This window comes from Terrapene carolina, unplaced genomic scaffold (assembly GCF_002925995.2).
Source record: "Terrapene carolina triunguis isolate 2854851 unplaced genomic scaffold, T_m_triunguis-2.0 Scaffold110, whole genome shotgun sequence".
Classification (NCBI taxonomy): Eukaryota; Metazoa; Chordata; order Testudines; family Emydidae; genus Terrapene; species Terrapene triunguis.
In genome coordinates, this window is record NW_020664461.1 from 3,290,705 (window position 1) to 3,317,452 (window position 26,748).

The 26,748-nt window shown below is 42.6% G+C and overlaps 1 protein-coding gene across 1 annotated transcript in view; it reads left to right on the plus strand.

Moving 5' to 3' along the window:
• The window catches only part of TESK2 (testis associated actin remodelling kinase 2), a 94,736-nt gene that overhangs the window by 44,011 nt on the left and 23,977 nt on the right, over positions 1–26,748 (plus strand). Inside the window, exon 4 of the mRNA XM_024197687.3 lies at positions 17,267–17,413. Within this exon, the coding sequence (XP_024053455.1) occupies positions 17,267–17,413 (147 nt within the window). The remainder of the gene's footprint in view (positions 1–17,266; positions 17,414–26,748) is intronic.

Genomic DNA, 26,748 nt, shown 5'->3' on the forward strand with positions numbered 1-26,748 from the left:
TGACTAAACTATGAGAATTTACCTGTTAATCCTAAACAGTCTCGTTTTAGTTTAAGGGAGTGAATTTTGGATTACAGTGTTCTAAAAGACAGAAATTCCCTTTAAAAAGGCTAGGAATAGCATACAATGCTGCTGCCAGAGGGCAGTTTGTCTCTCCCCCCCGCCTTTTTTTTTTTTTTTTAAACACCGCCCAGTTCTGTGATGCCTCAGCAGAACTGTTGTACAAGTTCTGTAAGAACTCTTAAGTATGTGTAAAATTCTGTTGATTAAATTTGGGATTAAAATGATCCCTATGATCTACAAGCCAATGCACAGTGTGAGTTTTGGATTAATAATGTAAATCTTTATTTGCATACCCTGTTTTTTCTTTGATTCAGTTCTTTCTAGGTTTCCTGTTACAGTTGCAGTTTCTGCTTGTTTTTTATTTCTGTTTTTCACATAAAGGAAAACAGGTAATTCCTGCATCTGGTACAGTAGCAATGGCAGTGGTGGTTGGGGGTGTGTGGCATAGACCAGTATCTATAAGAAAACTAGGCCTCTCCAGAGTGAAACTGAAAAGCCTGTGAACTCTGACACCAGGGTGATGGGTGTGATCTGAGACAGATAGTTATTTGCTAAATAATCTCTAGTGCAGTATGGCCACCTTGTACTGCACCTCAGGTGGATTCTGGCCATAGAGCAAGTGTATCTAGTTCCAGGAGGATCATGCCTGTGCATTGGGGATCTTCCGGTGGGACAAAGCGGGAGTAGCTGCTCCTATTCTGCTACTTCTTCCGTCTGCTTCGAGCATAGGGCTGGAGGAAAGAGGGTTGTGGCAAGATTACTCTTATGTTGTGTCAATCCTCCACTGCCGTTTTGTTCCTCTGGGGTCATTAGCAGCTTGTGTAAGAAAGAGCAGCTCTCAGGCTGCTCTAACTCCGTGCAGGGGGTTCACGCTTGCACATAATGGCTCAAAGATTGGGTGGGCAGTTTGGCTAGACCCCAGAGTTTGGCCCTATGGCGAGATTAATGATAATTATGCACAAAGCAAAATAGTTCATGTATCTCATGACCGCATCAGGATGGACTCCGAAGACTGCAGTTGAGACACTCTTGTGCAAGCTGCACTAGGACTTCCCCTGCATTCACGTACGGGGCCTGTCGCAATCTGGCCTTAAGTGAGGAAACGAACAAATGAGGCGATGACAACACAAAAAGGGCGTGGGAGAGAAGGGCAAGAAATATGCTCACTTGCATGTTCTGAGAGTAATACACATTTCTGATGTTCAAGAGATTAGTTGAGTATTTAATCTCTGTGACTGTCTTCCTTGCTGTAAAATAGGATTAATGCCTCTTCCAGTGGTGCTGGAAGAGTTATTCCATTGTTTTGCAAAGGGCTTTGCACTTCTAATAGCACTTTCCATCAGAGAATTTCAGTATGATGATTATTGCAGTAATTTTTTTTAAAAGAGCAATTTTTTTATGTTACAATAAATTGACGTAGATGTTAGGACATGTTTAGTTCTTTAGTCTAATCTTGTTTTATTTATAAACCTGAAGTTATTTAACTTTACTGCAGGAGTAGTAGTAAAGGGGAAATGAACCTACAAGTCATGGTGCCTCTGTGGCCAAGTACTTGCTAAATCTGTCCTGTGTGAACGGTTGTACAAGGGTGCTGAAAAACATGCAGAATGTATTTACATCTGCAGTCTGTGTTCTCCACTTCCTGACTAAGGGTACGTCTGCAGTACGAAATTAATTCAAATTTATTCTATTCAAATTTTCGGAAGCGATTTTATACATTCGGTGTTGTGTGTTCCCACTAAAGCGCGTGAATTTGGCGGCGTGCGTCCACAGTACCGAGGCTAGCATTGAATGTCAGAGCGGTGCACTGTGGGAAGCTATCCCACAGTTCCCGCAGTCCCCGCCGCCCATTGGAATTCTGGGTTAAGCTCCCAGTGCATGATGGGGCAAAAACATTCTTGCTGGTGTTTCTGGGTGTGTATCGTCACTCGCTCCTCCCTCTGTGAAAGCTACGGCAGACGCTATACTGCCAGCAGATGGTGCAATACGGTGCACCGCCTCTCTCCTGGTACTATGAATCCACCTCTCATGTCCTCCCATCTTTCTATCTACTCTTTTATCTAACCATTTCCCACCGTTTTTCGGCCATCGTGAACTGAGCCGCACAGTTTCCGCCACAAACTCTGCTGTCCCGCTCTTGCAGCTCTAGCGAGCTTCCCGCCTCTGTGAAAGCTACAGAAGACGTTTTGGGCAAATGTCACCAGAGGTGAGGAGGCAGAGGATGGTGTGGATGAGAGACCTGGATTTGTGCTGGGAGGAGCGGGGAGATTGGGATGGAGAGAGCACAGATGCAGGTAGAGCCGGTGGAAATTTAGCAGGATGAGGATGACTAGGATGGGGAAGTGGAGCAAATAGTCAGCGAGAGGAAGGAGGTGGACAGATGCTACAGCCCAAAAGAGGAATGTGGTGAGCGATGGGTCAGAGGCAAATGGACAAGGTTATAAAATAAATAAATAAACTTAAGGTCAAGCTTATGGGAGCTGCCCCTCACATAGCTGGAATGTGTTGTCTCACCCTGCCAGGGATGGGGGAAGAACATGGCTGGGGTCCACCACTGAGAGGATCTGGGGTGGGGGACACACCAGGACAGGAGCAGTTCTCTGGTGTTTGTAGAAGCTCCCCCGCAGGTAGCTAGAGTGCGTTGTCCCACCCGCCAAGGAGGGGTATTGGTAGCGCACAAGTAAGGACACTTATTTTTAAAACGTGACATTTTAAAACCGAACGGTGTACCTTTCAATCTTTGACTCATTTTGCAACACAGAACAACCCCAGCGTGTCTAATCCAGTGAAGTGTTGTTTCACTGAAGTTAAAACAAAGTACTTATTCTAGACTTTGTTTATATTATTTTCCTTGGGAACCAAATATTTTGTGAACTATTTAAAAGAAGGGGTGGGGGGAAAGACTTCAGTCCCCAAACACAGCTTGATACACTTCATGTGGTTTTAAATGGATATTTTTGGTATGTGAAATGTCCAGGCTTTAACTAACAAAAGGCAGGAAATTCAGAGTTCTGGCTGAAACTCTGTTGTCAGTTCATCCCCTTGCACCCAGATGTTGTAGCATGCGCGTAATCCCTGACCCTGCAGTTCTCATGCAAGCAAAATGAACAAAGGTGTCTGGGAGTTTTGACTAAGTAAAGTCTCTGCAGCATTGCTATCGCCAAGTGTTTAAGCATGACAAGTCAGACCCTCTCTCTTCTCTTCTTCCCCCCCCCACCCCGAAGCATGAGGTTGGGTTTAAAAAAAAAATCATGATTTTTTTAAAAAACAAAAACAGGTTGTTTTATTTGACTTCTGGGTTTGAGCCCTTTACACTTGGATCACATTTTTCCAGCTTTTTCCACAACTGTGAGGCTTAAACATAATTTTTCCTAAAAATGAAAGTTAAGAATCTCAATTACAGGCCTTGAGGAGCTGGGACGTTAAGAAAAACACCAAATATTGCATGAGTTGGCCACACTGGATTGGACTCATGGTATGCAGAATCACTCGTTGCTCAAAGCTCCCCTGATGTGGTTATAGGAGAGCTGGTGTGCCTGCTCAGTGTCATGATTTTGAGGATAGAAGGGAGTTATAGGGCTTGTCTACGCTTAGCAGTGCTGCAGTGGTGCAGCTGTGTCACTGTAGTGTGAAAATGCTACTGACACTGGCGGGAGACGTTCTCCCGTTGGCGTAGGTACTCCACCTCCCCAAGAGGCAGTAGCTGTGTTGACATAGCGCTGCCTACAATGGGAGTTTAGTCAATATAAATGTGTCGCTCAGGGTGCCGCACCCCTGAGTGACGTAGTTATACTAACGTAGGTTTGTAGTATAGAGCACTGCTTAGTCAGAATTCTGAGTTTCCTTCTATTAACATAAGTCAGATTCTCAGTGATATTTTTCACATACCGCATATGTGGGAGAGTTTCCTTGTAGTTATGCTGATTTTTAAAAAATTATACAGAAATGCACAAGATTGATTACAATGCACATTTCAGAATTAATTTAAACTATTCTTGTGAAGCCATTGGTTCATTGTGTGTATATCTGTTTTGACAGCTTAAGGCCTGCTCCTATTTATGCTTGTATGTAGTCACATTAACTTTTATGGATGCAGATGCTTAAAATTAAACACGTGTAATAGTGTTTTGCAGGATTGGGCCCAAAGCGTGGTTCTCTTAAATACAAACGGTTTGAGGTTTCTTTGGAGTGAAGCACCAAAGCTGTGTTTTGGGGAAGAAAGTTGTAAGTTCCATCTGTATTTTCTCTCCCTTAAGTTTCTCCTTCTGTCACTTGACATGACTACATCACTAATTCATTCTTCCTCAGAAAGCAGGACACTATGAACTAATAGCCTGCAAATTTAACAAACCTCAAAACACAAACTTTGCATTGTCCCATTCTCCTAGAGGTGGAATGCTCTGGATGGCCTACAAGGGACTCCAATTTGACTTCTAGTTGCCATCTGCTCCCTGAGCCCCATAGGGAATGGGAGCACTGTCAATTCAGAAAGCTAGTGGGGAAAGAGGAATTCCTACAGTCAGTCAGTGACCAACTGTTTAGGTGGCATAAATGGACTGAGAAGAGTTGTATCCAGTCTCCTTGCACCAAAAGGATGCTGTTGAGTATAATGCTGGAGTGGAAGAAACAAGGAATCAGCAAGGCTCAGACAAACTTGCAAGACCTGGCTGGGAGTGGGGAGAAGAAAGTAGATTATAGTAAAGAAGAAAAACTGCTTTAAATTGAAAACAGCATGGAATGAAAGCATTATAATTGGACACACTAAAATAACACTGACTTGAAGACAGAAGCTGAGGTTTTCAAAAATAGAAGACTAACTTTAGACTCCCAAGTCCATCTTTAGGCACCTAAATAAGTGGCCAGATTTTCAAAAGTGTTGAGTATCCACTTACTTCAATGGGAGCTGGGTGCTTAGCATTGTTGAAAATTTGGCCTCTTATTTAGGTAACTAAATATGAACTTGGGAGCTAAAGTTAGACTCCTGTTTTTGAAAAGCTTGGCCAGAATGTATTGGATTTACTTAGTGGACTTACTGCTCTGTGGGAATTTGTTGGTAACTTGTTTCCTCAGTTTCTCTGTAATTCTGCATGAAGGACCTTTTTTGAGACAGTTATATACATCTCTACCCCGATAGAACGCTGTCCTTGGGAGCCAAAAAAATCTTACCGCGTTATAGGTGAAACCGCGTTATATTGAACTTGCTTTGATTCGCTGGAGCGCGCAGCCTCCTCCTCCCCTCCCCCCCCCCCGGAACCCTGCTTTACCGCGTTATATCCGAATTTGTGTTATATCGGGTCGCGTTATATAGGGGTAGAAGTGTATTTAAATAAACTGATGTTCTGCACCAGGCCTGCCAAATGTGCCGCTCATGGTAAACTCTCCCTCCTTCCTGACTTCTCTCTCCAAGTGACCCATTGAAATTCATTTCTGGCTGCCAGCGTTTGGTATCACTTTCCTGTTATGTTTCAGCAGTGAAAGAAATTAAGATAAGAAGCAGATAAGAGTTGAACTGTGAACAGCAAATTCCATTGTATTCCCGCTCCCCCCCTTCTAGTACAAGATATTTTTGTATTCAGCCTTTTGAAACTAAATCCAGTTCTTAGTTTACCAGTCCAGTCAGTCTCACTCATCTCAAAGGACAAAAAAAAAATCTGGCATTGTAACTACCTAGCATCTTTAACAATTATTATTTAGTTTAATAGGTCTGAGAAGCAATAAGCTTTTTGACCATTGAAAGAGAGGGGGAAATAAATCTGTATGCTAAATTTTCAGGGTTAGATTTTCCTCCGTTACCTGGTGTGTATTGGTAGTTCATCCTGACTGGATACTACTGTCCTTGCATATATCTAATATCAGTGCTATCTCCTGCATCTTTTGGCATGTCCTGTTTTCTGATATTCTTCAGCAATTTTACCATTTTTTCTTCCACTGTAAATATACTCTTAACTACAAACACTGTTGTCAAGTCATTTACACTTTCTAAATTTTCTTTTACATCACCTAAATCAGTACGTAACAGAGATCTAATAGACGAGGCCTTTAATATTTGTACTTGTGTATATCCACCTTAATCCTGAACCTCCATGTACTTCACAAACATCAGTTGTCTCCCAACACTCTATATAGGTAGGTGATTATTGGGGTATGTCTACACAAAACTGCAAAAAGTATTAGTGCTTTGAGACGCTACTGGATTTGGATTTGGATTATGGCCCAGCATGGTTAACCTATCTTGGTCCTGGTCTACATAGGCTGGACTAAACGGTTTAAATTGTAAAAGGCACTGTTGCATTTTAACATGTGGTAGCTTTTGCAGTGTAGACAGATCCTTTATCACACTCATGTTGCAGATGGGTAAACTGAGACACAGGTTGAGTAACTTACTTGCATGAGATCATGAGGCGAGTGGCAGATACAGGAGTAAAATCCAGGAGTCCCTACTTCTAGTGCTTCTCTTGAGTGGAAGTGCTCAGGTGTATAGATCTATTTCAGTGTGATGATGGTGGTAGTGTGAACGTGTGCACATGTGTGTGCATATGATGGATATATATTACTGTGTAGTAATCAGGTGGAATGATTTAAATCTATTTTAATCCGCAATTTAAAGCATGATTTAAATCACCAAATGGAAAGTCTCATTTTAAATCAGTGATATAATCCACTTTTCCATTTGTACTCCAATTATTTTCTAGAGAAACATGCATTCTCAATGATTGACATAACTATTAAAACATTGATTTACAACTAAATATATCCTTTACACTACCTCTTTGTGGTATCTCTTTTTGCTACCTAGGAGGGTACGCTAAAACTACATGCATTTATTTAAGCAATTATATAGCTTAATATTTTCCAATTCTTATTAACTGTACATTGTAGTATAAGATGGTGATGATCATTACTCATTTACTACATAATTCACTTTTTGCTCATGATTTGTGTCAAGCTGCATAAGGATGGTAACTGCAATTTAATTAAACACATCAGCATATAAAATTAAACAAAGCACCCTTAAATGTTTTGGATACACAAACTTCTATCAAAACATGTTTCACCTTTACAACTAAATGATGCATTAAACAGCGGGATTAACTGAAGTCAATGAATTAAACTGATTTGTTTCAGGTCAGCCTTGGAAAATTGTCAAATATGCTTAAGAGAAGTGGATTTTAAGTTCCTACTTGCTTAAGTCTCTTAAAAATGAGACAGTCTCCTAGGTTACTTTTAAGTAACAAACATTTTAAAAAGTCCAATTTTTAGCCACCCTGGTAGAAATTACCAATAAGATTCTGGGGCAGAAATTAAATCTTCCTCTATTTGTACTGTGCAGGGCACTATCACTGCTCAAGAATTGATACTGCCTAGTGGGAGTTAGTACACTCTGGGTATAGAGGTCGGGTTCTGCTTCTGCTGAACTGATTGAAGTCTCAATGTAGAGTTGCTCTTGCTATTGCCTGTGACAGCAATAAGGTACTTTGTCTCCTCCATGCATATGCAATCACTCCATTCCAGTATGAGTTTGCAATATCTAACATTCTTATTTTCATTGTGCCTAAATCTGGGTTGTTACTTGGTCCAGATGGGTGGTGCATGCAGATTATAAAGTTTGCTTTTGTTGGTTAGACTGTTTTTTCTTTCTGTTTTTCTATTACTATAATGACAGGAAAAATGGTTATCAAGGTCAGTTGCATAAATATACTGGGAGTGTTTTCCGGCTCCAGCAAAATAAACTCATTTCCTGGAATATTTTAAGCATGGATATGAATATGTAGTGAGCTTCCTCAAGCCTTTCTTCAAAAATGTACATTGTTACTACCATACACCAGCAGCTGAAACCTAGTCTATAGTAAATTGTTTCTAGCTATCAGGCCAGTAAATGAACAAACAAATTTTAGTTAGCTGGAACATCATGGAAAAAGGGGAAAGGATGGAATTGGGCAAATCTTGACTAGAGAGGATATTGGAGCTATTGAGCAAGGTGTAGGAAGACACTTTTTTCCTTTCCATTCCCCACCTTCCCACACACTTTTTATATCTGGGTGCTGACTACTGTTGCCATTATGTAACACTTCACAGAGCAGTGCAAACTGATTTGTGTGACCCCCTTGTAAAGTAAATACCCTCCACGCGTGTGCCCACACAACTACCTCTTTTAGAGATGGGCAAGAGACACCGAATTTGACCTGACCAAGGCCACAGGTGAACTGCTGGCAGAGCTACAGATACACCTCTGGATGTCCTGGATTTTGGTCCTGTGCTCAACCATTAGGTCACATTGCCTGTCTGATCACACCAGAAAGTCTGGCCAACTACTATAAATGGCTGCAACTTCCTACAGCATACTAGGACTGTGGGCTCGATAATTAACTTTTTTTTTTTTTAATCCCCTGATTGGGCCCCTCTGTGATCCCTTGTGCAGGGTCTCTTTAGCTTCATATTAGAGGGGTACTTGCCTGCTCCACCCCATTGCTATGATGTGCTCTGTTACAGTTCTTTTCATGACTTCCACATAGGTAACTTCATCACATCTAATGCCCTGCAATGCACTTGTGTAACACACACCCTCAGCAGTGGGTTATGCGGGTCCCTCCTTGTCCCCCAGTGTCCTGGCACCTCCCAAATTCAAACATCCAATGTGAGCTTTTCATCCTTGATTATTTATGATTTGTGTGGTGCCAGCAGCGTGGTAGGCATTTCTGACATGTAAGAGATAAGATCACTGCCTCGAGCAGCTTGGACTAGATGGCTTGCCTGTACATTTTAGTTTTAAATTGTACATTTCTTAAATAGTAAGGCAGAACTTTTTCGATGAACTTTAAAAACAGTAAAACCAAGCCTGTACTCTGAGCTACAGCATGGCAGTTTGTATTCGCTGATATCTGAGCTTATGCTAAAATGGTGTTTGGTATTCCAAGCCTGCATAAAGCAGTTATAAAAACTGGTAGGTGCCCAGTCCACGGAGCTAATTATGCCTGCTGGGGCAGAAGGGTAGGTTGGCTGGCTAGAATAGCCTCGTTGTCTTGCAGACAAGAGTCCTGAGGAGAGCAATTTACCCTAGGGCCTGTGCCAGGCCTCAAATCCTCCCAGCGGGCCAATAACGTCACTGAAGATGGTGTTCAGAAAAGAAAATGTTTATATTGTATTTTTGATTTCGAATTTCTTAGAAATAATAAAACTGTCATACGACTTTATACAATTTTTTGCCTACTAGAGAGTTGTTAGTGTTTGCCAGACACCTGGCAACGCTTCAGTTCTGTCAGTTTGTTGATGTTTGGCCTCCGTGACTGAGCAGTTGCACACTTTGCTGCAATCCTGAAGGTTTCATCAGATAGTTGTGTTCGGTATTTTGACTTGTTAATATTCATTGTGGAAAAAAGTGATGCTGACTCTGCCCAGCGACTAGTGATGGTATCGCTGTCCTTCTCCCCCAGCCAATGGGAGCTGCGGGGGGTGGCACCTGCAGCAGACAAGAGCCGGCAGCATGGCTGCCTGGGTCTTCCCTCTGCCGGCCACAGTGGGGAGGTTCTTGGGCCGCAGATGGCCCGTGAGCTGGGACTTTGAGACCCCCGGTCTTGAGTCTAGTCAATCACAGAGGCTGATGAATTTGATGGATGTCTGGTTAAAATATGGAAAGTGAACATTGTGCTTGGTTTTCCTTTAAAATGGGCTATTTTAAAACTTTTTTTTATATGCATAATGTCCAGTGTGTAAAAAGAGCTAATCTTACCTTTATTATTAAACACAAGGATTAATTTGTACTTACCTCTAGCATTAGGAATGATGTGGGTCTGCAAGCTTCTTACCCTTGATGCTGCCAAAATCCTGAGCCATGCATTTGTAGTTTAATGCCTGTAGTTCTTTGGTATTATTATGCTTGCTTGCCCAAACCCATGCTTCAGCCACTCAGTGCTGTTCCATATCATGCAGTCAGGCATTATCTTTAACATCCCCTTCTTAGTTTACCATCTCTGTGCTACACTGTAAGATCAACTGTCACTCAATCTGGTACCTCTCCTCCCCTCCTCCCTTCCCAGTCCCTCCATTCAGTTTCTTGCTGCTATTCATTCTGCATCTGCTATTGCGAAATGTTTTTTTTCTTTCATAGTTCCAGTTCTCCAGCGCTTCCCATTCTTCACTTCTCACCCAGTTCATCATTTTAAATGTCCTTTCAAAACATACTGTCCTTTTCCCCACCTTCTTAATGCTAGTGCTGTACTGCATTGACATTTTTGCTACCAAATGAGAAATACTGTTTGTACCATTGCTTGACTTGCTGCTCTGTTTCCACTGTAATCCTCGCCCAATACTTTTGTATTTAAGGTGTGTTATAAATAAGGTTTGTTGGCAGTGCTGTGTTGCCATGCTGTTCCCAGGATCTGAGAGAGACAAAGGTAGGTGAGGTAATACCTCTTATTGGACCAACTTCTGTGCATCAAATGCCTCAGCAACAACTATATGGGTGAAACCAGACAATCACTATGCTCTTGAATGAACTTATACAGAAAAATAAGACACAAACACTTTTCACAAGGCAATCACTCCATATCTGACCTCTCAGTTCTCATCTTCAAATGAAACCTGCATAATACCTTCAAAAGATGAGCCTGAGAATTTAAATTCATAACTGTGCTGGAAACTAAAAATGTGGACTTCTCAGAGACACTGGTTTTATGGCTTATTACACAATTTGTATACTACCTGCTATCCCTTAACTGCTCAGTGAGTGTGAACCCCTTGCCTGAGGAGGTTGTGAAGGCAAGGACTATAACAGGGTTTAAAAGAGAACTGGATAAATTCATGGAGGTTAAGTCCATTACTGGCTATTAGCCAGGATGGGTAAGGAATGGTGTCCCTAGCCTCTGTTTGTCAGAGGGTGGAGTTGGATGGCAGGAGAGAGATCACTTGATCATTGCCTGTTAGGTTCACTCCCTCTGGGGCACCTGGCATTGGCCACTGTTGGCAGACAGGATACTGGGCTGGATGGACCTTTGGTCTGACCCAGTACGGCCGTTCTTATGTTCTTAACCCCTTATGTTTAACAATCAGTCCCACCGTGTATTTAGCTCAGACACTTTGGTTAACTTCCCTATACCTAAGGAAGAGCTCTGTGTAGCTCGAATGCTTGTCCCTTCCACCAGTTGGTCCAGTAAAAGATATTACTTCACTTACCTTGTGTCTAATTTAACTGAGGCTATGTCTACACTATCACGGTAAGTTGACCTACGGTATGCAACTCCAGCTACATGAATAACATAGCTGGAGTCAATATACCTTAGGTAGAGTTACCCTGGGGTGTACACCATGGGGGGTCGATGGGAGAAAATCTCCCGTCAACTTACCTTACTCTTCTCGTCAAGGGTAGAGTATAGGGGTGGACTGGAGAGCGATCTGCAGTCTATTTGGTGGGTCTTTACTAGACCCGCTAAATCGACTGCCGGTGCATCGATCTCAAAGCGTCGATCCCTGCCATAGTGTAGACCTGCCCTGAGGCGTAACATAAGGTCATAGCATAGGTGAGTAGTGTAACAGATAAGAGTGGGATGGCCTGGCTGAAGGTGACTCAACTGAATTGTTCTGTCGACAGAGATCCTGAATTCAGTCTTGGCCCACAGTTGTGTGACTACGGAGGGGATGAACAGTGCAGCAGAGGACAGTGTTGAAACTCTGCTGCTGTCATAGCTGCTAGACCTGCACTTTAAGTATATTTTAGTGGGATTATATGGTGTGTTCAATTTTGCTTTCCTGTGTGCACTCTGGCTGAATCAGACACTCGTGCCGTTCTGTAAAGTGTTGCCAACTCTTTGAGTTGGTGTCTTTATAAAAGTCCCAGCAGGAGTATTGTGGTTGCCAAGGCTCTCTGTTCTCAATTACATTTTTTTTTAATTTGTTGTTCAAAGGGAAAAACCTTGAAAACATGAATCCTAAAGGCTAACAACCAGAAAGGTTCTGTTTATTTGCCAGCAATTATTATTTTTCAAAATCTCATGGTATTTTAGGGCCTGACTCGTGACTTTTGAATGCTTGGGGTTGACAGTACAGCTATAGATAACCTGTAGGGAAGCTGTCATGGACTCAGGTCGTGCCCACAGAAGCAAAACTACTTAAATTGTGCTCCTGTTGTCCCTTGCTGCAGTGCAGTAAAGGATTATTTTGCTTGCTCTGTCGTGTAACGTGAAGCTATGCTATCGCAAGCCTGACCAGGAATCTGTGTTTGAGCCACAGTGCACACAGCTTGATCATGCTCCTGCGCAACTGATCTTTCAAGGAGGCTACCCTCCTGGGACTGGGGTCAGGGGAGAACACTAAAAAGAGGTGTAATATAAACTTGGTTCTGTTGAACCAGCATGCTTAGCTGTCACTTTGGCAACAAGACCATGGCTAGATTTCACTGTGGATAAATGTGTAGGAACAGGATATTTTTACCTTGACTGCAATACTAGGGTCTGTTTCATGCCAATGCTAATCTTGTTGCGTTGAGTCATAATGAAGGGAAAACATATGAAACTAAATAACTTCTTTGGATATCTAGCAAATGAATTTAACAGAACCCTGCTCTCTTGTTACTGTTAGTTTTGTAATCTAATCATGATCAGTATCTGTTGCGCTGCAGGTTAATGATACAGAATTTGTATATCTGTCATGAAAAGGTCTAGATGTTTCTCAGTTTTGCTGTGAGGTCTCTTTATGAAACCTTTCCCAACAACACCCTTTCCTTTCCCACTCTCTTACAGCCTGATGTGATCTCTCCCCCGCTTGCATGTACACACATAGGATATATCTACGCTGCAATTAGACTCCTGCGGCTGGCCCATGCCAGCTAACTTGGGCTCACGCTGCAAGGCTGTTTAATTGTAGTGTAGACATCTGGGCTCTGGCTGGAGCCTGGGCTCTAGGACCCTGTGAGGTGGGAGTGTCCCAGGGCTTGAGCTGCATCCCGAGCTGGAAGCCTACACATTTAAACAACCCTGCAGCCCAAGTCAGCTGGCATGGGTGTCTAATTGCAGCGTAGACATACCCATACAGTACCCGCTGTTGTTGTTACCCTGCAGTATTGCTTTGAGACAGCCGCTGTGCTGCAGCCACACTCATTTTGTGTCGGAAAGTACTGGCACCAAAATGTTTCGGGAACATAATGAAGTCCAGTGTTCGTCAAGTAAGAAGGACTTTCCCGCCTTCAGCATATTCTTATCACACAGAGCTTGTTTGTGGTTGCAGCAGGTTAAACAGCAAGTCTCTGGGACAAAGCTTCCTTTTCTTTGGTTGCACTAGCAAATCGGTTGTCATGTTTGTAATTCTTTGTGCATGCAAGAGACCAGCAGATAAACACTAAAGGCTAAACAGCATTGTTCAGCAATGACAGGTAACTCTTGATGGTGGAGGGGGCATAATTTAAAGGTTTGGGGGGGCATGTGACCCCCATGCGTCGCCTCTGGGCTGAGGAGCAACAGCAGAGCCAAGAACGCCAGGGCAGTGGCGAACAAGCGCCTCGGGGAGCGTCTCATGGCAACCGTGCTCCATGTGCAGGGGGAGTCGCCAGCTGGAGAAGAGACAAGTGTGTGTCGGGCGCAGCTCCGAGCACCAGCCATGCAGAGGCAGCCCAGCTCAGGGGGCGGGGCAGCCAGCCAGCGCTATGGCTCCCAGTGCGCGGAGAGCCAAGGGCCCGAGCGGGCCACTTGGCTCCCACCAGCTTCTGATTGGCCTGCTCCTGGCAGAAGGCAATGGGTGTACCCCACAGTTGGAAAACCTTTGTGCTAAATGGAAGGCAGAAATATTGTGTGGGGGGGCACAGTCATATGGCCCCCTCACACTTCAAGTCACCTCTAGCATTTTTGGAGGGCTTTGGAAACTAGGCCATCAAGCTGGCCCTGCTGCATTCCCAACCTGGTCAACCCTAACCAAGAGGACGGCAGCTCTTTCTTCCTCCCACTAATTAATTTTGGCCCCTCCTAGTCCTCACCTCACCACTTTACCCAGATATGTTAGGGGCATGATCAAGATACTTTTGTCCAGTCAGGAGGGTGAGATAGGCTGTGCTCTATTTGATCAGTGCCGATTTACACATTAGACCAGTGGTTCTCAACCAGGGGTACATATGCCCCTGGGGATACACAGAGGTCTTCCAGGGGTACATCAACTCATCTAGATATTTGCCTAGTTTTACAACAGGCGACATAAAAAGCACTAGTGAAGTCAGTACAAACTAAAATTTAATACAGACAATGTTTTGTTTATACTGCTCTATATACTATACACTGAAATGTAAGTACAATATTTATATTCTAATTGATTTACTTTATAATTATATGGTAAAAATGAGGAAGGCAGCAATTTTTCACTAACAGTGTGCTGTGACACTTCTGTATTTTTGTGTCTGATTTTGTAAACAAGTCGTTTTTAAGTGAGGTGAAACTTGTGTACTGATTTGTACACAAGACAAATCAGACACCTGAAAGGGGTACAGTAGTCCGGAAAGGTTGAGAGCCACTGAATTAGACAATCAGGATAATTAAACTTTGCCCTCCTTTAGCACCTTCCACCCCAGGATCTCAAAGTGCCTCAAAGACACTGGTGAACTCAGCCTCACAACCCCCTTGTGAGGTAGGTAAGGAGCATTACTTCAGTTTGCATGTAGGGAAACTGAGGCACAGAGGCTGAATGATTGTCTTGAAAACTGGCTAGGACACACAGCAGAGTAGGATTAAATGGTCAGTTTTCATCTTGGCAAAAGGTTAACTGCTAGGGCCACAAGGCACCATGAACTCTTAAGTCCAGTGTTTAATATATCTTAGTGATCTAAAAAAGGGGGTGATTAGTGAGGTAGCAAAATTTGCAGATGAGTTATTTAGGTTTCTGAGAACTCTGAGGATCTTGAGAGAATGAGTAACAGGACGGCAAACAATTCACTACCAATAAATGTGAAATAATGCACATTGAAAGGGAAAATTTAAACTACTCATACACCTTACTGGGTTGTAAATCAACTATATCAACTCCAGAAAGGGACCTGGGTGACACTGTAGACAACTCAATGGAGACCTCTGCTCAGTGTGCTGCTGTGGTAAAAAAGAAAAAAAAGGCTAATAAGATATTAGGATGCATAAGGAATGGGATGGTGAATAATAAAGAGAATATTGACAGAGTCCTGTGGCACCTTATAGACTCTTCTAGCAGTTGAGGTGTGAACACCAAGGGAATATTGTAACGTCTTCACATAAATCAGTGATTTGACCTTATCTGGAATATCCAAAATAAAATTGCAGAACTAGATGGGATTCAGAGAAGAGTGAGAATGATCAAGGGCCTGGAAAAACTGTCCTATGAAGAGAGTAAAAAATTGGATTCCTGACCTTAGAAAGGACATTAATAAGAAAGAACATGTTAAAACTATATAAAATGTGTGGTCTAGAGAAGGTAGATTGGGAACTTCTTTTCTCCCTGTCTCAGAGCAAGAGGACATTCAGTGATGTTACCAAGGGGGGGGGGGACTCAACATGGATAAAAGAAAATACTTTCTCACATATAATTGAACTATGGAACTCCTTGCCACAGGAAAAAGTTGAAGCCAGGAACTTAACAAGATTCAAAAAGGGACTGGATATTTATATGGACATAAAGAATATCCAGAGTTGCTATAATTAATGATGATTTTGTGGAAAGGATATAAAATCTCATGCTTCAGGTCTTAAGTCAATCTTTAACTCAGAGATCAGGATGATGAGGAGCAAATTACCTCATGTCTGCTTCCTGAAGGGTTCTTAAACCTTCCTTTCAAGCATCTGGTAATGGCCAGTGTGGGAGATAGGATGCTGGGCTAGATGGATTGTGGGTCTGATCCAGTCTGGCAATTCCAATGTTCCAAGGTTACACAGAAAATTAACATCTGGGCTGTGAATAGAACCCAGCAGCCCTGACTCAGTTTGCTCCTCTCGCCACTGGACCAAGCATGTTTCCCTTCGGATATATTTTTTTATCAGCATGTTAAGACCTGTCTGCCTTGAGCTTGAAATGGGACTGACATTTCGCTCTGCAAACTGGTGAACATGCCAGTAAACTATTTGGACAGGTTTTCAAGTCCTGATTAACACCAGGGCAAAGTTGCTGAGAATTTCAGTTGTTATACTTCCAGCAATATAGGATGCATTCTTTCACCAAATTGGTATATACAAATTAGCAGCCAGATGATGCATTTTTAAATACAATTTTAGTGACACTCAACACTTTATCTTTCCTTTTTGATGATGTCCAGATATTAAAGCACAGGTACTCTTTGCCTGTTTGGTCTGGAAAAGACCAACGTTCCTGCAAAGCATTCTCCTTTGCCTATATATTTGTCTCTACCCACAACTTTTAAGTCCCTTTTTGTTCCTTTCCTGTGTACGTTAGCACTCATTCTCTGTTGGCAGTATTGGACATTATAATATGAGGTCAATAATATTACCTTCCCCCGGTGATGAGATGACCTAAACTGGCAAATATCTGTGTGTCCTAGACCAGTCCCATAAATGGCGAACTGGTCCGCTTTCATGAGACTGATCGTCCTGGCATGAGAAGATGGGAAATCAGTGTGGGCTCCCAAAATCTGGCCCAAATTGTTGGGCACGAAGCCAAAGAACTTTCTTTTTTTTCTTTAATTCTTTTCAGATCTTTTAACTAGATTGGAAAGCTAGAAAATAACCTCTGTGCTCACGCGTCATCCTGATTGTTGCATAATAGTAAAAACTAACTAATTGCAAGGTCAATACATAATGCATTGGCACTAAAATATGAACCTTTGGTCAGAGCATATTAAAAGAAGAAAGCAAATGCTAGGGAGAGAATATTGCGTGTGTGTACTCATGCCAGGTGCCGGGGGACTTCCTGGCTCTCAGGGCTCAGCGAGTGCAGTGAAATTAATTGACATTGTTTCTGAATAGATCTCCAGATTCAGCTAATCTTGCAGTGTACCCAATAATGCCATCTAGATTTTGGAGTCACCTATTTTGAAAGATACCACGCTGCAGAATAGTCTTTTACCTAGCCACCGGGTAGCATGCACTGTTTCTGTGGAGGCTCGCATCCTAGCCTAGCAGTAGAATTTCAACTGCCATGTGTTGTCTCTTAAAAACAAAAACAACAACAAACACCCTAAAACTCTAAACTGAACTGTTAACATCTAGGTCAGCTGTTAATTTTTTTTTTAATGGCACATCTTGTTTTTTTTCAGTACATCAACTGTGGTAATCTGGAACAGCTGTTAGACGGTAACCAGCATCTGCCCTGGATGGTGAGGGTGAAATTGGCATATGACATTGCTCTGGGACTCACTTATCTTCACTATAAAGGCATTTTCCACCGGGATCTTACATCAAAGGTACCAAGTATATAACAAATGGAACTATTTAAGGGATATATTGTGCTCTAAAAGCACCACTTTGCTGGCTAATATACTCAGTTGCCTGGTTCTTCACCCCTTCCAACAATGAAGCTCTGTTACATAAAATGTCATTTAAGGGATTCTGAGAGAAAGTTGGAACAGTTTATAGGATTAAAACTATTTTACAGAAGAAATGATGTTGAGAACAGTTTGTCCAGAAACCTTAGAAGAGAGGTCGCTTGTAAATGAGTTTGGATTAGGGTTTCTGAGAAGGTGGCTGCAGAGCTCAGTTTTTAATTCATAATTACTTTCAGTAATTTATTTAAAACTCTGGGCATTTAAGCATAAAAATCTAACAATTGGAATTGGATTAAAATCATATAGGGAGTGGAGGTAGGATGACCATATTTCCCAAAGAGAAAACAGCACACCCCCAGCTGCTTGCCCGAGGGCCCTCCTCTCCCCCCGAGACTGTTACCCGGTTGCTGGAACCCTGCGGGGGTCCCACATGCTGGAACGCTGCTTTCCCCTCCCCCCAGCCCTGCCTCCCCCCTGCCGGGCCCGGGCTGGCATCTCCACTCACCCCCTCTGTACCACACCCCACGTTTTGACAAAAGTGGGCATTTGTCCTGTTTGCTCTTGCCAACTGATCAATTCAGCAAGAGCAAATGGGACAAATGCCTCCTTTTGGGAAAAAAAAATTGGGCCGGCTGGGACAGGGCTTAAGGGACTGTCCCAGCCAAAACGGGACATATGGTCACCCTAAATTGAGGCGATTATTTGAAACCCATTTTAAAATCTCTCCGTTGCTTTTTATTTCTTCTTGTATTTCCCAGGTGTTGTCCAGTGTGAAGAGTAGAACAGTATTGGTCTCTCCATAGCTTTAACCTTGGCTATCTACTTTGTCTCATTTTCAAATTTCCCCTTCTCTCCACCTAACTTCAGCAAGAGCTGACCAGTCTACCTAAAACGTCACATGGTCTGGAATGAGCTAAAAGGGAGATAGTCCTATGGGGAAGAAGGGCTTAACTGTGGGGAAATAAAGGGAGGAAGTCACATGTGGAGTCAGCAGGCCCTGGGAAGGAATAGTGTCTCTATCAGGGGTTCTCAGACTGGGGGTCGGTACCCCTCACGGGGTTGCAAGGTTATTGCATGGGGGGTCGCGAGGGAATATTCTCCCTGGGAATACTTTGTTACAAATTGAGGGTTTTTTTACTTTAGAACATGTAATAAAATTACATACAATATTGATTAGCCATAGGTACTCCATAAGAGTATTGTATTAATAATTTTCCATCTTCCCAGTTCATAAAGAGTTTTAGCCCCCCTCCTATGAAAATTTTTTGGGAAGACAATGCGGCCTAAGAACTCCTTTTATTCCTTCTTCTTTCTATCAATCAAACAACCAATGTAAGTAAAGAGAACATGTTGTGCTGACGTTCAGAATCAAAACCATGCAGGCGTAGTCAAATGAAAATCCATTTTTCAAGACCTCTGTGAATGCTCTTATTGTTTTAAAGCTTTGCATAACTGTTGTTCTTGGTATCTGTCCTATCAGCACCTCAATGCTGTCTATTGTTGAATGGTCTAAATCAGTGGTTCCCAGCCTATTTTCTGCCACGGCACATCTTGACACCTTTAATTATTTTGAGGCACACCACCACATTTTCTCCAAATAAACTCATGAATATTCATGTGCCAAAGTAGGGTTAAAATCAAAACAACCATGGTGACTAACATTATATTGTTATCTGTCTTTTGTGCCAGAATTAACATTTTCAACAGTGGAAACTAACATTAAAGCTAAATTTAAAAACTCTGGACAAAACCATGCTCAGCGGAGACAGTGACATGCGCTTGAGAATAATATTTTGTGATGACAAGCAGTTAATAATTCATTATTTCTTCTCATTGCTAAAATAGTCTTCCCAAGTGTGTGTAACTTTCTTCTCTGTTTTTAAATGCAATATAATTAAGTCCCACACAGGGTATTGCCAACCTCAAGAGATCAAAAAATGAATGAGTCAGACCCCAACAAATCAGGAGATTGGCCCCCCAAACATGTGGTTATTTACAAAGAGATTATATTGGTTTTTTTGTCTAACGATTGGTGAACTGCCCCTGTCCCTCCCCAGAGTTAGAGAGTATGTTAATGCTGCATGCTCCCAAATGTATTGGCTATGAGGATTTTGGCCCCTGCTGCAGGAGTTCTCACCCCCACATCTGCCTGTCCCCTGTCCAGCAATAAATTGTGCCCCAAGTTTCCCAGTTCTGCTCCCCAGCCCCCATCAGTTCTGTCCTCACCCTCCACCAGTCCGGTCCCCATCAGTTCTGCCCCTGCCCTCAGTTCAGTCTCCCTTGCTTCTCCTGGGGTTCTTCCCTCCTCCCAACACTGGGAGGCTGCAGCAGGGTCCCTGCTCCCCTTCCAGGCTGGGGAGGGGCAGCTCCAGGAGCTCTTTTCCACACCCCGGCAGCCTATAAAAGTGGGGAGGGGCAGAGGAGCTGACCTGTTGCTCACAGGATGGGTGGGGGGAAGAGGGGGAGATTGAGCTCTGATTGGTTTCTCTGCCTGGAGGAGGTGGGGCAGTGAGGCAGATGGCCAATCGGAAGGCGGCTTCCCCCCTTCGTTTCCCCTCCCACTCCCCTGCTCTGCAGACTAAAATTTTCTATCTTAATGTCACTTTGGGGAATGGAATGTGATGCATGCATAATATTTGAAAGGGGCCTCATCCCGAAGAGCAAAAGTACAGAATGTGATCCGGCTCCAACACTAATTAAAATAAAGGGAAGGGTTTTTTTGTTCTCACATGTAGTTTTTTCAAAAAATCCCGCAGCACACCTGGCACATCCTACTCCTCATTTAGAAAATCCTCCACTCTAAGGAGAGCCTGCTGGTAGTGCAGCAGTAAAACAGTCTGTGATGATGGGGTATGGAAAGGGCTACGATAAAACATCAGTATTGATCCACAAAACCAGTAGGTTTTGTTTTTAAAGCACAAAAGGTAGAGTTCATTAATAGGTCATAACGGAGGTTGGCAGGCTAAAAGTTTGAGCCAACAGCTGTGTTGTGAGCAGCCGAGCAGTTCTGTCTGTTTCCTCCAATTATGTGATGAAGGGGGTGGGGGGGTCGTCACACAAATACCTAGATAGGGTCCTTATCTTCTCTGTTCTTTGGAGGAGAAATGCACACAACCCCTGCTCTCAAATGGACAGATATTTGTGAATTTCAAGACAGTGACTTTTGTATTTCATGTTGTATTATTGTGTTAGTGAAACATACTTCAAATTGAAACTAAATGCTGTGAAAATTATTCTTTTTCAATGTACACCGTGCTGGAAGAGTGAATTTTGCTGTGGAAGAGGAAGCTGTTCCCATTGTCAGGTTTTAAACAAAGTCAGAATAACTAACTGCAGCAGACACACATCAACTATGTAGGCCAAGTGCCTTTTGGCTACTGCTTTTGAAGACGTGGCTAACATCCTGTGGTATTGAAGTGGCTTTGGATCGATGCCAGGACACTTACTGCAAATTCAGGAAAGATTTGACATGTTTTTAGCCTTAGAATGGAAATGCTGTGGCATGGCTTGAATTGTGTAGGTATGCGATGAGCGGAACCACCATTTTAATGCTGTTTTTTTTTTTTTAAACTGCTCCTCTTTCTTCAGTGCATGATGATCCATATAAATCAAATGAGGACAAAAACAAGGGATTCAGAATATTTGCAAACACCCAAGCAAGCAGTGAGGATAAGGGAATGCGGTTTCCAGAAAACTGCTGGAGTCTGCTATTAATGAGATTAATAGTCAGTTACTGTACAATGAAGCAGTTTCTTCTTTCTTTACCTATTACGCTCAACTGGGGCTAGAACTCACTGCAAAATATCCCACTATAAGAATTACTTTTAATAAGGGGGTTGTCTTATAGTAATACTATAGGAATTTGGCACGAATGGATTCCCCCTACAGATTTTTTACTTTTTTCCCTTTTGGCAAACCGTGATTCCTTATTCCTTTCGTAGTGCAGAAATCATCATGGCTACGTGTCGTTTACTCCATTGAGTATGGTTGCAGGAATGTGCACTATTCTGGCAATAGTGTGGTGCGTGGCAGTATATTCATTGTGTTAAGACCCACAAAAATGGAGACTTTTTACAAGAAAAAAATCCTGAAGTGAAACTGTGGAATTTTTTTTAAATTAAATTTTAAAATGTAGGATTATATGCTCCCTTTCATTTACCCAGTGTGAAGAGCCACAGAACAGCACAGATCCCACGGAGGGAGGGTCAGAGTGGGGAGCTCAGCTCTGCGTAGCTGAGGAGGTAAGATTCGGGGGCAGATTTAGGGCAACAGCCTAACTTGAACTCCAGCAGAAGTTAGGAAGTCAAAGCAGCAGTAACCCCCCTCCCTTCCTCCCAAGTTATTTTCAGACCATGGCTGGTGTGTGTGAACAAGAGACAATGCTAGAGTGACCATATTTCCCAAAGGGAAAATCGGACGCCGTGTGGGGCTGGCTCAAGCTGCTCGGCTGAGGGCCCATCCTCAATGTGGAGCTGGCCCGAGCCGCTTGCCCGAGGGCCCCCCCACAATGTGGGGCAGGCCCAAGCTGCTCCCCCAGCCCCAGGTGTGGGGGCCAGCCCGAGCCGCTCACCCAAGTCCTGCCTGCCCCCCATGCGAGGCTGGGGCTGGTGTCGCTGCTCGCTCAAGCCCTGCCTGCCCCCCTCCCGGGCCCCCACATGGGGCTGGCATCGCTGCTCCCCCACTGATGTTCCTCCTCACTCCACTTCTTTGACAAAAGTGGGCCTTTGTCCCATTTCCTCTTGTGCAAACTGCAGTTTTTCAAAGACTTACAACTTTGTCAGATTTGGTTGGATTATCATGGGGAAAGCAAAAGACACATCCCTGACACACAGGTAACTTGTTCAACTCCCTGCTCCAAAGCATGGGGATGCTAGAGTTTCTCAGCGAAAAAGTTACCAGTATTTAACACAGGCAAAACAACATATTTTCCCCATGCCTCGTTCTTGGAAACAGCTGAACAGTTTTATCTGAAATTTTCCAAAAAAAAAATCAGCCTGAAGCAGATACCTGGTGTGGAAAATTTCAGCCCAAACTGTTAGTTTGACAGAGTTACAAACAACTGAAAACAGGGTCTTAGAATGGGAAGTGTCAGGCAATCTTAACAGGTAGCACTACTAGCCCCACCCATACTAAGCTGTTGGGGGGGGGGGGGAGAGGAATCCTACTCTTCACCCTGTATTGCTTGTTTCTTTTTTAAAAAGAAACTAGTCAGTTCAGTTTCAAATTTTGTTTTATAGTCATTTTTTGTCCTCATTACTGTCTGGCTCTCTCGTACTAGCACAATGCTGGTATTTGGATCCCAACACTGCAGGGCAATGTTCACATCCACAAAGTTGTCTTTCAGTGTGAATAATTCTAATGCAGCTTTGGTACAATCTTATTTAAATGAAAAACGTAAGTTTTGGCTTAAATGAAATTGTCCTTTGGAAAACATGCTGTAATTTTAAACTTTGCCTACTGGGACTAAAGTTGCTGTTGTTTACACTTCATTGTCAGCATTGCTTTTGATACTGATAGGATGGCTCTTTAAAACCAGCTGACACATCCCAGTTGACTTTTAAGTATTTTAACTAAGTAGCTGTCATCATAGGATTGTGAATGAGTAACATGCCTGAATTTTTCTGTATGTCATAGCCTCGCTCTGTATATAGTGAAAGATAAAATGGTGGAGATGCTTGGTCTGAACAACTTATTTTTAACTCTGAAGTTTGTGAATCTATTTATTTTCATCCGTGTTTATGGAAAATAGAATGTTGCATTTGCCCTAGTAGGATTATGCTGTGCAAAGCAGATATTAAGCTCCCATAACATACAAAGGGGCCTTTATGTTCTCTCACATCTGTCTCTGCATAAACAGCTATGTTAACCCTTTAGGGCTGTTGTACAGAGTTCCTTTCTTTTATTGAAGTGACTGTCTCAGCAAAGACTGAAGTCTCTCCATTTAAAAAAAAAAAAAAAAGTCAGATACGGTGGTGCTGGGTTGTGTAAACCTCCAAAAGAAACAGTGAGTCTCTTTATGGAGGTGTCCCACAAGAAAGCCTAGAGAAGTCATGTTTTATTGCACTGCGTCTTACACAAATAGTTTAGTGGTAGGTTGGAAGAGCTTTCTCAAAGGCCATATTGTAAAGCAGCCTGGCACTTTATTTCATCGGCCATTCCTGCTGTCAGCCTTTCCATCAGACAGGGGTTTGAACTCTGTATATCATTAGTGGAACTTGGCATAAAAGTTCTTCTCACTGATGTAATTGCTTTTCTTTGCCTTCTCCAGAACCTGAGCAGTATCAGCTTGGTCAGGTGTTAGAGTAACTGTACTCTGTGTGCTGCACTCTCTTTACTCAATAGTTTCTCTATTTTAATTTAGTCCCTTTTCCATGTGTTAGCCCCCCATAATACAGACTTTTCCCCTTTTAATACCTATCTTTTGTGTTTATCTTAAATTAATTTGGAAGTTGAGAGTGCATGCGTAGTGATGTGCACTCTGAGTGCAGCGCCTATCATCCTTATTTCTTATTGTGGGACCGGCAGGAGACTTTTCAATAATTGCATCAAAGGTCCATTAACTATCTTGCCCATGCTGTGGACTGACACTGCAGCATACCAGTTCCAGTGAAGCTTGGAGGATGAAGATGAATTCAGTGGTGCTGAGAATATTCCTAAAACCTTATTTGAGGTCTGGACCCAAGTATCACATCATAGAGTGAAGCACATCAGTGTGGAATGCTGTTTTTTCAGAAAATTGTTCTATTGTTTGATATGAATCCAGGAAACTCTAGGGGTGAAATCCTGGTCCCATTGACTTCAGTGGGTCCAGGTTTTCACTATAGGTGGGGTTTGAAGACTCTCAAGGCTTGCCTACATACAAACTTGCACAAATTTAATTAATCACTTTAATTAAACTAATGTAAACCTCTGAAGGGACACCCTTATTTGGGCTGAGTGTCATATTTCACCTGTTCCCAATTGACTTAAGCAAAACCAAAAAAGCCCCTTTTGTACAGAAATAAGTGTCCCTATGGGTTTAACTAGAGTATGTCTACACTGCAAAAAAAAAAAGGTGTGGACTAACCCGAGTTGAGAAAACTTGGGTTAACATAACAGTTGAAGACACAGCAACTCAGCTTTTAACTTGGGTAAGCAGTTTGAGTACAATCCTGGCAGTCCTCTATTCTTGAACTTGGACTGCTAACCCAAGTTAAAAGTTGAGTTGCCTCGCCTTCACTGGTATTTTAACACACCTTTGTGCAGTGTAGTTATACCCTCTCTCTGTTTAAATTCACACCTCAGGTTCTACCAGGGCAGCTTTCCCAGCTAGACAAGGTCTCAGACTTCCACCAACAAAAGCAAGGAAATTTAGGAGTCCAGATGTCCTCCTGGATTTAACCCTGAGCAGCACAATGTGGCAGCACAGTTGATGATAAATGCTTTGTAGGTAAAATCTGAGGCCTCAGGCTGCTCCCACTGTCTTCTGGGATTATGTAAGAGCTCACTGGCAAAACTATCAAACACAGAGCTGAGAGGTGCTGCTAGTGTGGCGTAGTGTGGCCTTCTTAAAAGGCCCACTCTCAAGCCGCCCTTTGCCTCAGAGAACCCAGTTGGCAAGTTTCGCAGATTCTCCTACATATCATTGAGTTTACAGCTATAAGCAAACATCAGCTGGGAGCTATGCTGTGTTACATGTATCTACACATGTGGATTATTAATTGGCAATAGTTTAATGTTGCACTTGGGAGCTGCGGTTGATAAAAATGCCATACATCTTCATTAAGTAATTTCTTTAGACTGAGAGTTGGTATATATTGCTGGCATAGGGACAGGCTGTGACCAGGGCATTGAGGAATTACAAGATCACTCTGTCTGTTGGCATAGGCCCACTGTTGCTTTTTGTAAAAATAAGGTTTTGCAAAACCTAAACCCAGTAGAAATGTTTCCATATATTTTTAATTCCAATGAAAACGGTTTTTATTTGGAGCATTGTACTAGTGCATGAAAGCCAGAAGGTGAAACAAATTAATCCATTCTTGCTGACCAAATTGAGTGAAATACAAAAAGGAAAAAAAAACAAAAAACAGTATTAATGGCAAGAAGTAAAAACTAGATTTTAAAAATTCCATTAATATGAATAATTGAAGGGGTTAGAAGACTTGTTGGAATTTATAGAATGATTTTTTTTTTTAAACCTGACCACCTTTTTGAAATTTGATCTTTGAATATTTAATCAAATTTAAAACATGACATTTCACTGCATTTACCATGGGAAAGAATTGTACTGGTGAACTTTCTAGTGTTGGCACATGCTTATTTCTGTACAGAATACAATGAAATGCCACCTCAGTTTGAACCTTTACAGTAAGAGTGGAGAAGTGTTTTATCCCACTAGGATTTAAATGCATTTTACAATGAACAAATGCTTAAACATTGGCAAGCTGAATGAATGTGTTCTTTGACAGGAGATAACAAAGGCCATAACTGAGACACTGAAGTGCACTTCGGGTCAGTGTGGTTCACTTACCCTTGTAAAAATTTATGAGTCCCAAAGTGAACTTTATTTATTATCGTTTAGTCACATTAAACAAATAGGACTTTGGAACTAGGAATCTAAGGTACCGTTCAGCATTTTCGCTGCATGTTCATGAGAGCAGCATACTTACATTTTTCCTCCTTCTGATTAAAAGGTTATTTACTTTATGGGCTGGACTAGAGTCAGCTCTGGATATGTAATCAATGGTGACCTGGACTTGATCTTTCAGACAAGAGTATCACTGTCCTCAGCAGTTGCTTCACTCCGACAAGCTAACACGGTGGGGATTGGTGAGGAGTTTTTGTGCATCCAAGCACTATAAAGCTAGCAAACGGAGTTTCCTGATGCTGGCTGATATTGCAGGGTGCCACCCTGGGGAAGTCTGCAGAGGCATTGCTAGCTATCACTGCCCAGTGTATCTTTCTGTGGGCGGCACGGAGCAAGGAATGCAGAAGTGGAATGAATTCTTCTGCAGGGAGCGGGGCAAAATGAGGAGGTCAAAGAAACCCAGGAAAAACAGAAACCAGCTGCCAATTCTTTCAGTGAGGAGGACGATATCTTGCACTGATCCTTTCATTCATTTTCGCCCCCAAAACACTGCCTGTGCGCCGATGCTACGGGTCCTGAGTCAGCTAAGCACATGCTTAAATGTTTTGCTGAATGGGGGCCTTAGAAAGGAAAAGATGCTAAGTCTCTGATTAGCTATTTCCTACCAACTACATCCTTTAAATGTGCA